At 35.4% G+C, this 14,214-nt stretch overlaps 1 protein-coding gene and 1 pseudogene across 1 annotated transcript; both read right to left on the bottom strand.

Annotated features, from left to right (window-relative positions):
- Positions 1-55: 55 nt before the first annotated feature.
- LOC108866664 lies at positions 56-2,887 on the bottom strand (annotated as a pseudogene).
- A 4,443-nt stretch (positions 2,888-7,330) lies between these two features.
- Positions 7,331-10,571, bottom strand: LOC103940096 (thioredoxin O1, mitochondrial). Its single transcript, XM_009350176.3, has 7 exons — positions 10,085-10,571; positions 9,938-10,000; positions 9,793-9,843; positions 9,150-9,232; positions 8,184-8,228; positions 7,861-7,955; positions 7,331-7,694 (listed from the first exon to the last, which is right to left on the bottom strand). The coding sequence occupies exons 1-7, from the start codon at positions 10,350-10,352 to the stop codon at positions 7,631-7,633; spliced, it is 669 nt and encodes a 222-aa protein (XP_009348451.1). The 5' UTR covers positions 10,353-10,571; the 3' UTR covers positions 7,331-7,630.
- Positions 10,572-14,214: the final 3,643 nt, after the last annotated feature.

The following is a 14,214-nucleotide window of genomic DNA, read 5'->3' as shown; positions in this document are numbered from 1 at the left end:
GTGTGTTTCAGAGGTTGACTGCCGCATATTTACTAGGAACACCAACCTCTTCATCCTTTCTGGTTATGCAGGAACCCAAAACACTCCAAAATCCAGTTTCCGCAATATCTTCAACGAAAGAAACATTGCTGATTGCCCCCTCTCTCCTAGTCCACTTCGCATCTTACATACGTCTGAAAACTGATTCCCACCAAAGCTTCATTTTTTATATCCCATGAAATTCAGTTTGTACGTGTACTGAACCTGTATTCAAACCACTTGACTTCAAGATGGATGCCCATCAGGCTTCAGAATGCTGCACGTCTAGAGTGTCATAAGAAGTTGTAACATTACAAATAATCTCAATTCATAAGAAGGATCCTCCAAAAGTAGTTGGCCCGTAGGCTTTTCCATATAATTATCAAAGTCTCACCAAAAGGCACATGAATTTAAACATTGCTTTGTTTCTTCTACCGGAAATAGCTCTCAACTGCCTTTCTATTGCACCTGCAGTCAACTCAAGTGTACCTTCCTCGCAGAGAATGCCAGAATTAATGTATAGTACCAAAGAAAAGAAAACTGGATATCATTGGATCGTAGCTTTTCTCTTAATATCCTCTATCAACTGGTATGCTCTTGATACAAGATTTTCAGGCGATCCCCTAAACTTGACAGGTTCCTTGGATCTGAACAAGTTTTTTAACAAATCAGACGTCGCTTCGGCCTTCAGTGAACTATAGACTTCCTCCTTGCACGAAATGCATCTTCATCTCTGACATATGTATCCGGCAAGTTTGTTGAATGAGGAACACAAGACATCATCTTGCACAGTTTGTGTGCCATTTCATTCATTCCTTGTTTCCTTAACAAATCACTCATCCTTTGGAAAGTAAAATACTGAGGAATTCAACCCCTCCATATCATGTCCTGAAACTCTTCAGCAGCCTCTTTAAATTTATGCATATTGTAAAGCAAATGAAGCAACACGTTGCTTGTCGCTCCCATCCCCTTGATCTCATTTCCTTGCTAACTTGAATAGCAAAATTCAATCTCCCCTCCACGCTTAACATCTCCAACAAAGTTGGGAAAGTAAGCGGATCATCCAGATTCAATCATTTTGGCATAAAGGTCCAATAAACCTCAATTTTCCCATACTTTGAACAGTACCTAAAGAAATAGTTATAGGTTGTTGGAGTAGGGGCAGTACCCCGACTTTTCATCGTCTTAAGGATCTTACTAGCCCCTACAAGATCTCCAGCCTTGCAACTGCCCTTTACCAGAGAATTGTATGTTGAAATAGTGGGGCCTAATTCCAGGACCAAAAAGCGCTCCATCATCCCCAGCACCTGCTTGCACCTTCAGCGCGACGCTCCGACTCCGACAATATCCTTCCACAAGTGTACCATACGTTGCTAGGTTTCACATTCTCCCTCCCTCATTTCCACCCAAAGCCGCCCTGGCCTTTCAGCTTCCTTGATCGGAAACCATCCATTGAGCAGTATACCATGAGCCCGAATTGCTGAAAAAGCCACCCTCCTAAATTGCTCGCAAACTGAAAAAGCCCGAATTGCTGATTCGGGCATGCATGCCTGCATAAAATGTACCACCGCCAAAAAAAGATGATGGATTTAAAATCAAATGAACATATCCCGATATCAATACCAAAAACACGAATATAATTTCAGAATACAAGCACTCCAGGGTACCCCATTTAATTAAGGAAATTTTAACAAAAAACTTCTCGTGCTGTTTATTTTAACGAAAAATTATATTTTTACATTAAAAAATCAATCATGATACTATTTTCTTTACGCTTTATTTTGTCTTTATCGTCAAAACTTAAAATTTTCAAACCCTTTTCATTAGTTTTTTTTTTTTTAACTAAAACGTGAAAGTTCATTTTTTTTTTTTTTTTTTAAACAAAACTAATGAAAAGTTTAAAATATATATCCGTTTCAAATTGTTCAGGGCCAAAACTTATGGTAAAATCAAAATTCGAATCAAATCTCTTCCAAATTCAATCCATTTCAAAATTCCAAATGTCCAATTGAACGTGTAAATTCCATAACTAAACTGAGAAAAAAAAAAAGAAATTACATAATTCAAGTAAAATCACTCAGCAACGTACCTGCGCGGGTCGGTTGGATGGTTGACGATGGTGGAGAAGTCAATTTGTGCTAAATTGGGGCCGTGGTAGTGTTTGTGTTTGGGTTCGGGTGCGGGAGAGAGGTCCGGTGGTGAGGGCCACTTAACTCCGGGGAGTGGCGACTCAGAGAGACTGAGCTCCAACTTTGTTCCTGCATTTCAGGTCGGTTCAGACTTCAGTGTGTTAAAATACTATTTTACCCTTTCGCTTTTGCTTTTGGGATAAAATCAAACGCTAATAAATTGAACTAATTAAACGCTAATAATTAGTTCACCCAGATTTCGGTTTAGTTTTTTTTTTTTTTTTTTTTTAAATCATATTTTTTACACTATAGGAGGGAGGTGAGTTTAGCCTTAAAATGAGTTAGCAATAATATGATTCAAATTTACCTTTGACGAGAGTCAAACTTAAAATATCTCACTTACAGATAAACAAGAATACTATTAGATCGTAGTATTAAGTGACTTCAGTTTAGTTTTTATCATTGCATTTTACTTGTTTAATTTATAACAGTTAGTCTTGAGACATTTTTGTGGACCCAAAGCACAAGGTGGGACACCATGTTTGTATCATGATATAAGTGGCAGGGCGACAAAAATGTCTCATTTTAGGGTATATTTTTCTAAAAACTTATAACTCAACGAAATTTGAATTATAAAAACACAAAATGAAAATGGTTGCACTTTAGCAACTTGTAATATTTGGCAATGTGATTTCAATGTGGGTAGAGATCGAACCATGGTTGGACTTAAATAACTAACAAATCACATGTTAGACTAAAATATATTATACGATAGTGGTGGCAATGGCGGTTATGGTTGTGGAGGCAGTGATGGTGGTGGCGGTAGAAACAATGGTAGTGTAAGATTAGTGTTTGTAATGGTGGTGGTATTTTTGTTCTGCAAGGGACAACATGTCAAAATTTAATTTAAAAAAAACTAACGAGGAAAGAATTAAAAATAATAATTAAAAGCCAAATTATGCTTTTTTATAAAAGCACATTTTATTTTAAGAAAAACTAATGAAAATAACTTGAAAATTTTGAGTTTTAATGATAAAGACAAAACAAAGGGTAAAGTGAATAGTACCAGGTTTGACTTTTTAGTGTAAAAATGTGGTTTTCGTTAAAGTGAACAGTACCGCGAATTTTTCGTTAAGACTCTCTTTAATTTATTTACGTTGGTAAGATCATTTTCATCATTTTGATAAGTATGGCGTTTAGAGGATCTGTACCATTTGGATCGATTTCAGGAGTGATTTTGCGCTTATATATGCTTGCCTCGGTAGTATTATAAAGTATTATAAAGTAAAATGCCTCGGTAGTATTATAAAATGCATCGATTTCTGGATGCAACTTCCTTTTGCTATCAAAGTATTGTGAAGCCACCCTCCTAACAAGACCTTCATTACAAACGGAATCCAACAATACTTGAACCAAACTCATTTCTGCTTCAGAGTTGAGAAAGGAGTCTAAACAACTCGCAAACTGAAAAAAAAAAGCCGAATTGCTGATTCGGGCATGCATGCCTGCATAAAATGTCCAATTCGAACCAAATCTCTACCAAACTCAATCCATTTCAAAATTCCAAATGTCCAATTGAACGTGTAAATTCCATAACTAAACTAAAAAAAAATGAATTTACATAATTAAGTACAATCACTTAGCAATGTACCTGCACGGGTCGGTTGGCAGGTTGACGATGGTGGAGAAGTCAATTTTTGCTAAATTGGGCCGGGGGTAGTGTCTGTGTTTGGGTTTGGGTGCGGGAGAGAGGTCCGGCGGTGAGGGCCACTTAACTCCGGCGGCGACTCAGAGAAACTGAGCTCCAAATTTGTTTCTGCATTTCAGCTCGGTTCGGTGTGTTAAATTACTATTATACCCTTGTGCTTTCGCTTTTGATATAAAATTAAAGTAAAACTAACGAAAAGTTCTCAAAAACTTTAGTTTTAATCAAAATAAAAATGTAATTGAATAGTACCATAAGTGACTTTTCAAGGTAAAAATGTCTTTAATGTTAAAAGTGAACAGTACTAAGAACGTTCCATTAAGATTCCCTAAAATTAAAGGTTAATAAATTATACTAAGGCTTTTTAGCCAAAATGGTCCCTGAGATTTGCATAACACATAACTTTGGTCTATGAGATTGAAAATCAATAGAAATGGTCCTTGAGATTGTCCACCATCCATTATTTTGGTCATTCTGTTAAAAACTCCGTTAAGTGGTTCGGAAGCTCTTGGCCGGCAATTTGGGCAATTTTCAAAGTTTCGTAATTCAATCGTTTCTTAACCAAATTCGACCCCTAATATATCAAAATGAAGATAGAAAAGTGTAAAACAAGATTATACCTATTTGGAAGCCCAATGGTTACCGGAGTTGGCCGGAAAATAGCCTGAAAGGTGATTGTTCTACGAAAAACTGGAAACGAGGTAAACTTTAAACGTTCATAACTTTTTCAATACTCAACAAAATTGAGTGATTCGAAAACGAAAATCATACTTCCCAACAAGACAAAGAGAATGGTACATTCTTGAAGGCTAAAGCACCATGGTTTAGCCAAAAAATAGCCTGAAAGTTGACTAATCCGCGGGAAAACTAGAAAATTCACCGAAAACCGGGTAAACTTTAAACATTTATAACTTCAACACTCAACGAAATTGAGTGATTCAAAAACCAAAATCATACTTCTCGATGCGGCGAAGAGAATAGTACCTTTTTAGATGGTTAACTCGGCGTGGTTTGGCCAAAAAACTGCTTGAAAGTGGCTAACTCAATGAGACCAAAACAGTCATTTTCGAGCCGTTTTCCAGCCAAACCACGGCTAGTTAGCCATAAACAAAAAAAAATGTATCATTCTCTTCATCTCATTGAGAAGTATGATTTTTTTTTTTTGAATCACTCGATTCTGTTGAGTATTGAATAAGTTATAAACGTTTAAAGTTTACTCAGTTTCCAGCGAGTTTTCCAATTTGCTCACGGATCAATCACATTTTAGACTATTTTTCAACCAAAGCACAGCGAGTTAGCCATCGAGAAAGGTATCATTCTCTTCATCTCATCGAAAAGTATGATTTTTATTTTTGAATCACTCGATTTTGTTGAGTATTGAAGAAGTTATGAACGTTTAAAGTTTACCCGGTTTCCGGCGAGTTTTCCAGTTTTTCCACTGACTAGTCAACTTTAGGCTATTTTCTAGCCATATCCGACAACCATTGGGCTCCAAATAGGTATAATTTTGTTCTACACTTTCTTATCTTCATTTTGATATATTATGGGTTGAATTTGGTTAAAAAACGATTGAGTTATGAAACCTTGAAAATTGCCCAAACTTCGAGCCAAGAGCTCCGAGACCACTTAACCAGAGTTTTTTAACGGAATGACCAAAATAATGGATGGTGGACAATTTCAGGAACCATTTCTATTGATTTTCAATCTCAGGGACCAAAGTTATGTGTTATGCAAATCTCAGGAACCATTTTGGCTAAAAAGCTTTATTCTAATTATTAGTTTACCCAGATTTCAGTTCAATTTTTTTTTTTTTAAACAAACGATATTATTTATACTATTGGAGAGGGGATAAATTTAGCCTTACAATAGCCTATCAATAATGTAGTTCAAATTTACCTTTGATGAGAGTCGAACTTAAAACCTCTCACTTAAAAGTGAAGATGAATACCATTAGACCGTAATACTAAGTGACTTCATTTTAGTTTTTATCATTGCATTTTACTTGTTTAATTTATAATAGTTAGTCTTGAGACATTTTCGTGGACCAAAAGCACAAGGTGGGACAACATGTTTATATTATGATATGGTGGCAGGCCGACAAAAGTATCTCATTTTAGGGTATATTTTTCTAAAAACGTATAACTCAACGAAATTTGAATCATAAAAACACAAAATGAAAATGGTTGCATTTTAGCACCTTGTAATATTTGGTAATGTGATTTCAACGTAGGTAGAGATCCAACCGTGTTGGGACTTAAGTAACTAACAAATCACATGTTAGACTAAAATATAGGGGTGTGATATCCATACACCTCATTTTCCTTCTCACACATCTTTTTAATTTTCAGCTGTTGAACCGGATAAATTGAAAAAGATCAATAAACAAAAATTATCAAGGAGTGTGTGAAAAATAAAATAGTGTGTGTGAATAGCACATCCCAAAATATATTATAAGATAGTGGTGGCAATGGCGATTATGGTTGTGGAGGCAGTGGTGGTGGTGGCGGTAGAAATAATGGTAGTGTAAGATTAGCGTTTGTAATGGTGGTGGTATTTTTGTTCTGCAAGGACAACAGGTCAAAATGTAATTTTAAAAAACTAACAAGGGAAGAATTAAAAATAATAATTAAAAGCCAAATTCCGTTTTTTATAAAAGCACATTTTATTTTATTTACGTTGGTAAGATCATTTTCATCATTTTGATAAGTTTGGCGTTTAGAGGATCTGTACCATTTGGATGGATTTCACAGTGATTTTGCAGAGGTAAAGAAATGCTACTGTACACATAACCAGTCTCAGCTTCAGTTAATGCCAAAACAGCTTATTGACATAATATTGTCTATTACACGAGAATCAGACCTTGCAAATGAGTCGTGCTTATCATTTTTTGTTTATTTTAACTCGATAATGATCTGACTTGTTAATAGATTAATTTGAAATTTGTGTATTCACGTCTTGCGCAACAAAAGCAACTAAGCCGTGTGGCATTTGCATAAACCACAAAAAATATCATCACCATCTTCGGGTTACATCTTTGAAAAAGACACTCCTATCACGGGGCATAAAGTACAATAATCTTGAACTGTACATGGATTTCTGATGTTTATAATTAATAAAGTCAAAGCATGATCACAAGGATGAAATACCAGTTAAGCCATTCTTCTTTAGGGTTTAGGCAGCCACCACTCCAATAATTGGACGTGCTTGAAAGTTGATATATTTGAAAATCCGACAGGCAGCCACCACTCCAATAATTGGACATGCTTGAAAGTTGATGTATTTGAAAATCCGACACACGAGAGAGATGCCAAGAGTATAAATTATGCATCAAGGAAAAGGTGGACATTGCATGTACTCCGAAGTAATTGGGTTATTTTCTATATTACCAATTAATTTTAATTGTCAGATTTCTCAGTTTCTGAAGACCAGAGGAAACGAGCCTTTCCAAGTTATTTGAAGAAAGTGAAAGAAAGACCTCTCAAATCAAATTCAGAACCCTATAAATTCTTCAAAGTCTGTCTAAATAAATACAGCCCGCTGGAATATATTTTCAGAAACAGAAAGAAAACAGAACAATTTAAATATATTCTCCAAACAACAGAAGTTTAAACCATTATTTAAAACACTTTTAACTTAACAACATCCATAATATATTAATTCTAAGCAATTTCATTGCTGAGCTTTACGTTTGGAGAGGCCTCAGAAGGGCTGTGGCTCCCTCCGCATCCGAGCTGGTGTTTTAAGTTGTTTAGCAGCCCTTTTTCCCCCACATTCCAAATCAACACTTTGAAGGTTGAGTGGTTTCAGTTATGTTGGACTCTTCCAAATCGTCATCATCTAAGCTTTAAGTTGGAAGCAGACCACATGAGAAAGGCCAAAAAATATTGTTCAGTAAATATGTTGTTGTATAATACCATCTACCAAAGAAGAAAATTGCGGAACATATAGAACCATCACATTTGGAGAGAACACAAATGTGAAAGTAGCAGCACCCTATAAGAGAATCACCTGAAGAGTTTTTCAAATGTCTGTTTCAAGCCAGTGATATCAACGCCAAAAATCTCAGCAGCCTTATCCCCGTATTGAAAGAAAGTAATATTTGGCTGCGGGAAAATGCAATGCAAACACCCACATTATTTTCCTATTTTCATATGAAAGTAGGGCAAAATACCAATCAGCTGGCCAAGTATAGCATTTCAAAACTATTAATTAAGGTATGGTAAGAAACACAACCCATATTTTTTAACCATGTTTGTGAAGACATGAGCTCTTAATATGGTGAACCAAATACGGACATTTACATTCAATGAAAATAAAAGGATATCACTTACCAAATTGATGAGATTGAAGGGACCCACTTTGTCTCCAACATCATACTGCAGATAGGAACAACGATGTTAGGGTCAACTAATTTTGACAAGTGCTTCTATTCAAACCCAGCCAGGGCCCCAGTCACACCATCCCATCCTCAGTCATCCGTGCCCGCCCATTCCGGCGACTCACCTCCAACAGCATCCGCTTTCTCTTTTCTCAACATTTTGGGGTTGTCAATAAAAACCACCCTTCTTTAGACAATCTTACCCACAAAATAAAACATTTAAAGCAAAACAAAAACAATGAAAAATACACACCCAGCTGCACTCCTCCTTTTTCCACTACTGCCAGCAATGATTTTGGTGGCACATTACCACTTCCATCCACTTGCCAGCCATGAGTGTCTGGTTTTTTTAGCATAAAACTTTTGTAGTTGGGGTAAAATTGTTGAAAAAAAAATTTAAGGTGCTACAAATCTAACTAATCTATACTAGTGCCAACTATTGTCAGATTTGGTATTCTAGAGGGAACTAGCACAGTATGGTTGTAGAACTTTGCTGGGTTTGGAAGTAAACAACTCAATCTTTTGACTCATTACAAGAAGTTACATTATAAAAACTGAAAAAGTTTGTATTGACCGAGCAATGTCTCATGCTACTATAGTTGTTGCTCTCACTCTTCCTCTGTATAATGAAACTAAAATAGTAACTCCAAGAAATGAACAAAGAATCAATCAAATAAATCAGTATTTTTCTTGCTGCCATGAAATACAAATTAACTTTACACCCAAGGTTCCAAGCCCAAGAAAGTTAGTTACTGTCACATAGCTAGGAAGTAAAGAAATGCCATACTTAAGACCCATGACTTGATTTCAAAATTTACAACACTTGAGTTGTTCTGACCTTTAACCTAAAGATGGGATCCAAACAGTTCATAATGTAACTTAAATGACTGCCAAGAAAAATGTCAAGACAATGCCGCACCTCAGGAAGGATCAGCTTATATACTCTTACGTGTAGGAATCGCCCACTCAGCTCTAAAATGACTGGAGATAGAAGTTTATGGGCTGCATAAGGAGTAAAGCAAACATCAGTTCAAAAGCAGCAGTTTATTGCAAATTATTTGATCACATCAGTCATTGGGCTTACCTAACAAAACATATAAAATAAATTTCATGCATACAGTCTTTCTTCATGCAAGACCCGCCGTCTCTAGTAAAGATGGGATGCACGCATGGAGATCACCTCAGTTTCACTCAATTTCTTCAACTTTAATCCCTTTTATCAATATAGGCGGTGGAATAGAATCATCGTTTAGAACTTAGACTTTAGGCTTCTGGGCTGGGTTTGGTTAACCGGTTCAGTTTTAGGATTAAGCATAGACTTTAAGGACTACTTTAGAATGTGATGAAAATTGAGTACAAGTGAGATTTTCCCAACGCGTCATGGGGGATCAAAACTTGACCGGAACTATTATGATATTCTTGGGTTTCATACTGATTCTGAAGAACACTTAAGAAACCTAATAGATAAATAGATAAATGAAATCAATTGGTTTGATTTTCAGTTTTAACCGGACCAAAACACAGCCAAAGACTTTGATGGACAAAAGCAAAAGTAAACTTACAAGCCTCGCAGCTGGATGAAGTGATGTAGAAAATTGCTGACTTATGTTCATCTATCCCAACGAATCAAAAAGAAAAATTATTAAAGAAAGTGTCTCAGATGAAATCAAACAACGAAAGAAACATACAAGTAAATAACAAACTTACTGCGAACAGAACAAAGTTTGTCCATCAAGTCCACGGGTGCCTTAAGGATAGTGTTTGAGGGCCCTGAAAGTTAAGAAATTGTGAAATTGGGTAGAGTTTGAAAAGCATCAGAAAGTTGCTGAGAAAGAAACGGCAAAAGAAAGTTACCGGTGGCTTTGTCGGGGCGTGTTTTCTCCAGAAGACGATAATTAGGACGCAAGTCTGGGAAGTTAAAGGAAATTACTTTCTTTGTGTTTGTTGAAGATGGTGCGGTTGGGGTTGAACCAGTTAGGGTTTGGGTAGTTCGGGATTGGGATTGGGATTGGGATTGGACACAATTAAAAGGACCCTTGAGACGATGATGAAGAAGATCTGCACCTGGTTTCCTGCGATTCCAAAGAAACTGTCGTGCTAAAATCCCTAAATTCCTCGCCATTTCCAATTCCTGTTTGCAAATCTTCTACCCCCAACAAAATGCTTTGTGCCTCTCTTTTATCTCATTTGTTTAAACTTGGCTATGCATTTAAATTCCACAAACTTCACTCAATGAAAGAAAAAAATTGTGGGGAAGTATCGCAATGCTCCGAGTTGGTTAATCTGTTTGATTGAAGTTACTAGTATGATGTAATCTCCGAGTTGGTTAATCTGTTTGATTGAAGTCACTGGTATGATAGTAAGGTGTGAATACTGATTTGTTACCGGTTGTTTATATTTTTGGTAAAAAAGCTATAAAATAAAAATAAAAAGACACGTGTGACTCAAGTTAATAGAAATATTAGGTCATAAGATATTTTGAACTTAAAGGATTTGAAACACACATGTGTCCAAAGACACGTTCTTTGGCCTTTGAAACGCACAAATAACGAGAGAACCGACACCTAAGGGAAAAAGATCATCGTCGGATACTTTTTATAAGGATCCTAAGGATTCTATAATAAGGTTCGTTCATCATACATTGTACGATCATAAATAATTTAAAATTTAAATATAAATAGTACTTAATGAATACTGATTATTATTGTTGAATCTCTAGAAAAAGGATCCGGCAGTATCCTCTTCCACACCTAAGGTCAAGTCGGTGAGGCAAGGAATCTCCAACGACAATAATTTTGAAAATTGACGGTCACATTAATCCAACACTAAAAAAATATCAAAATAAGAATAAAATTCAATAAAAATATCCAAAATAATTCTTAAAATACCAAAATTCACAGTTCAATAAACTTACAAAATTTACACCTAAATAAATTTACAAAGTTCAACACACTCACACGTTATACTTTAAAATTAAACACATAAAAAAAAACACTATAAAGATAAAGCATACTTATCTTTGCCTTTATTTTTACTTTTTTAGTAAATGATATTATTTATACTAACAGAGGGGCTGGGCTTAGTCTCACAGTGGGATAGCAATTATGTGATTCAAATTTGGTTTTAGCGAGAATCAAATCTAAAACCACTCACTTACAAGTGAAAAAATACTATTAGACTGTAGTACTTAAGTGGCTATTTTTGTCTATCGAAATCATAAGAATGAGCTTCGTTTGTTTTGATTAAGTTTTAATGCATACAAGTGCTCGATCAAGTCACGGTGATCCTCTTTATGAATATAGGTAAAAAATACGATTAGATAACAATGAATGACGATTCCTTGGTAACATCAATCCTATCTAATTAATCGTGCTGAGCATGTTCATAAACTTGATAAATTTTAGTCTGTGAACAATTGCCCAAGGCTTCTTGGTTGTCATAATCATACTTCCCACAATCACGTTATGCAGGATGATGCACATCTTTGCGATGCTTTGAAGCGCCCCATCATCCCCAAGTCGAGCAACCTCTGTAATGATTGTCCAACGAGTTCAGAAGGTACCTAAACACCTCTCAACATCCATCGTATACCTCTTTTGTTTGCAGCGAAGTGTTTTTCCTTTTTTGTGGGTGGATTTGTCGGTGTTTTGACGAAAGTGGTCCACGACGGATAAATTTTGCCTGCTAGATAGTATACTCAAGAGTACTGATTTCATACCTGATTTGAGGCAACTGTCATTTCAACACATCGCTGAAAACAAGTGATTGACCAAGAACATTTAGTCATTTTAATATTTCGGAACACCAAAACATGCATGTCAAATTCATGGATCAAATAATGTCATCATTTCTAAAATGATATTTTTGTAATTTTTTTAATTCTTCTTGCCATGAACTTGAGCAAAAATTTCACTGACATTTAATGCTTTCAATCACGCGAGGGAAAATCTTGACTCTCAACTTTCTGTTGAAGCCATCTGAAGTCCACCCTGGTGTGGGGGAAGGTACTCCGTCAGCGTGGGTTGGGCCCATTTCTAATTTCAAGTGCATGGTTTCAACGATTATTTTGTTGCCGTTTATTTTATTTTTTTTCAACGGCTCCCTTATTTTCGATGGTTGGACTTTTTTTTTCTTGTTCTTCTTTTTATCTTCACATATTTGCTATAAATACTCCATAGTTTTTCTTCAAATATTTATATCATTCACAAACTTCTCAATTTTTTTGTTTCATTTGCCAAGCTTGTTATTTGCAACATTTTTATTTATTTATTTATTTGCTTTCATTTTTTTTTCACTAATGGCTTAAGAATCACAAAAGGGCATAAAATACTCGATTGAGGAAGATGTAGCGCTAACTCAAGCAGATTATGATTGGTAAAGATCCAATTGTTAGGAAAATCAAGCCGGCACCACGATGTAGGCTCGTATCCAACATCAGTGGTTACATGACCCCACCCGAATAGACTAGACCCGTCCTACCCCGCGGGTCCTAAACCCGTTTGCCCACCCCTAGGATTGGTTAGTATAATATTTCATATAGGAGGGGCTTTTTTTGGGAATACGACAAAATTGATTAATGTTAGAGCTCATTTGAGAAGTGTTTTTTGATGGCTAAAAGCACCGTTAGAGATAATATATTCGAGTTCTAAAAAAAAATCACTTAAAAGTGCTTTCTCCAAATACTCTTTCAAGATTAACTTGTATTTTTACTATGAATTAGTTTTAAAATTATTTAAAAAAAAAATTCAGTTATATAAAAAGGTAATTTGGCCCAAAATCAATAAAAACTTTACTATTTAAACATATATCAATGACATATTTTTGTTTTGAACTAATAGATGATATATAAGTCAATGATGAATGTCAGATAGGCTTTAAGTGAGTATATATACTTGGAATTTTGATCTTTCTATCCATTTTTTCTTACCTTTCTTTATATTTTAAAACACGTTATGTCGAATCAGCCCTTAACTATCTCATCTTCACGACTTCACGATCTTCTCTCTCTCTCTCTCTCTCTCTCTCTCTCTAACACTACACCAAAGTGTTTGAATCCATAGAACATGAAACAGATACTGCAACACAGTGTTGAAATAAACTTTCGAATATCGAAGTACAATCACATGACAGGAAACATACACTGCAAACACAGTGTCTAAATCCACATAATAGGAAACAAACACTGCAACGTTGTATCTGAATCCATGGAAACTATTTGAATATCAATGCACAACCACAAAACATGAGACAGACACTACAACACAATGTCTGAATCCACATAAACTATTTGCATATCAATGCACATTCACATAACATGAAATAGACCCTGCGTTTCAATGTATGAATCCACATAATAGGAAACAAACATTGCAACACAATGTCAGAATCACATAAACTTTTGAATATCAAAGTACAATCGCAGAACAAGAAACAAATATTGTAACGTAGTGTCTGAATCCAAGGAAACTATTTGAATATCAATGCATAACCACAAAACATGAGACAGACACTGCAACGAAGTGTCTGAATAAAAAACTTTTGAACATCAATGTACAATCACAGAATAGAAAATAGACACTGCAACACAGTGTTTGAATTCACAAAACTATTTGAATATTAATGTACAATCGTTGAATAGGAAACAGACACTATGTTGCAGTGTCTGAATCCACAAAACTTAGAATTTTAAATGGAGCACATAACCTAAGAAAAAGAGCACTTGGAGTTGCGATTAGACAAAACGACATAACCACTATGAATAAACATATATAGAGCCATCAAATACATTAAAACAAACTAAATTTGTGATATGCCCAAACCAATTTTAACATTCAAACAAGCTCAAATTCAAAACCAAAAAAGATGAAGAAAATAGGAATAAATAAAAAAAAAAAAACTTGATCGTGATTTCTCAGGCGCAAGTACGAATCATTCGTCGGAATTAGGGCAAAAGTATGAAATCGTTCGAAGCGGCACAAAGTTGA

The sequence above is a fragment of a genome, unplaced genomic scaffold (assembly GCF_019419815.1).
Source record: "Pyrus x bretschneideri cultivar Hongxiangsu unplaced genomic scaffold, Pyrus_bretschneideri_v1 Contig1, whole genome shotgun sequence".
Lineage (NCBI taxonomy): Eukaryota > Viridiplantae > Streptophyta > Magnoliopsida > Rosales > Rosaceae > Pyrus > Pyrus x bretschneideri.
The sequence above is the reverse complement of the archived record's forward strand: the minus strand, read 5'-3'. Positions and strand labels throughout refer to the sequence as shown.